This window comes from Penaeus monodon, chromosome 23, assembly GCF_015228065.2.
Source record: "Penaeus monodon isolate SGIC_2016 chromosome 23, NSTDA_Pmon_1, whole genome shotgun sequence".
Taxonomy (NCBI): Eukaryota; Metazoa; Arthropoda; class Malacostraca; order Decapoda; family Penaeidae; genus Penaeus; species Penaeus monodon.
The window spans coordinates 5,608,449-5,608,758 of NC_051408.1; the positions used below are offsets into that span (position 1 = coordinate 5,608,449).

Genomic DNA, 310 nt, shown 5'->3' on the forward strand with positions numbered 1-310 from the left:
GACTGACACAGCGATCTCTTTCATAAAATAACATTTCCCTCATTTTCTCTCCCACTACAGCTCTGGTGCCGTCCTAGCTTCAGGAATAGGAGAGGCGAGGCTGCTAGTAGAACATGCCTCCAAAGCAGACACTGGACTCTACCTCTGCCAGGCATCGAACTCTGTTGCCTCTGCCGCGCCTGTTTACACTGCCCTTGTGGTTACTCGTGAGTTGTTTATATAGGTGGCGTAAGAACCCCGTTTTCTATGTTGTTTACTTTATTTATTTTTGTTGTTTGTGTTATTGATTTTTTTTGGCGTGGAGGTGAAG

The 310-nt window shown here is 45.5% G+C and overlaps 1 protein-coding gene across 1 annotated transcript in view; it reads left to right on the top strand.

Moving 5' to 3' along the window:
- Positions 1 to 310, top strand: part of LOC119587745 (nephrin-like) — a gene marked incomplete at both ends in the record, with an annotated part of 138,820 nt that overhangs the window by 129,044 nt on the left and 9,466 nt on the right. The window contains 1 exon segment of the mRNA XM_037936431.1: positions 61 to 206. Coding sequence (XP_037792359.1) covers positions 61 to 206 — 146 coding nt within the window.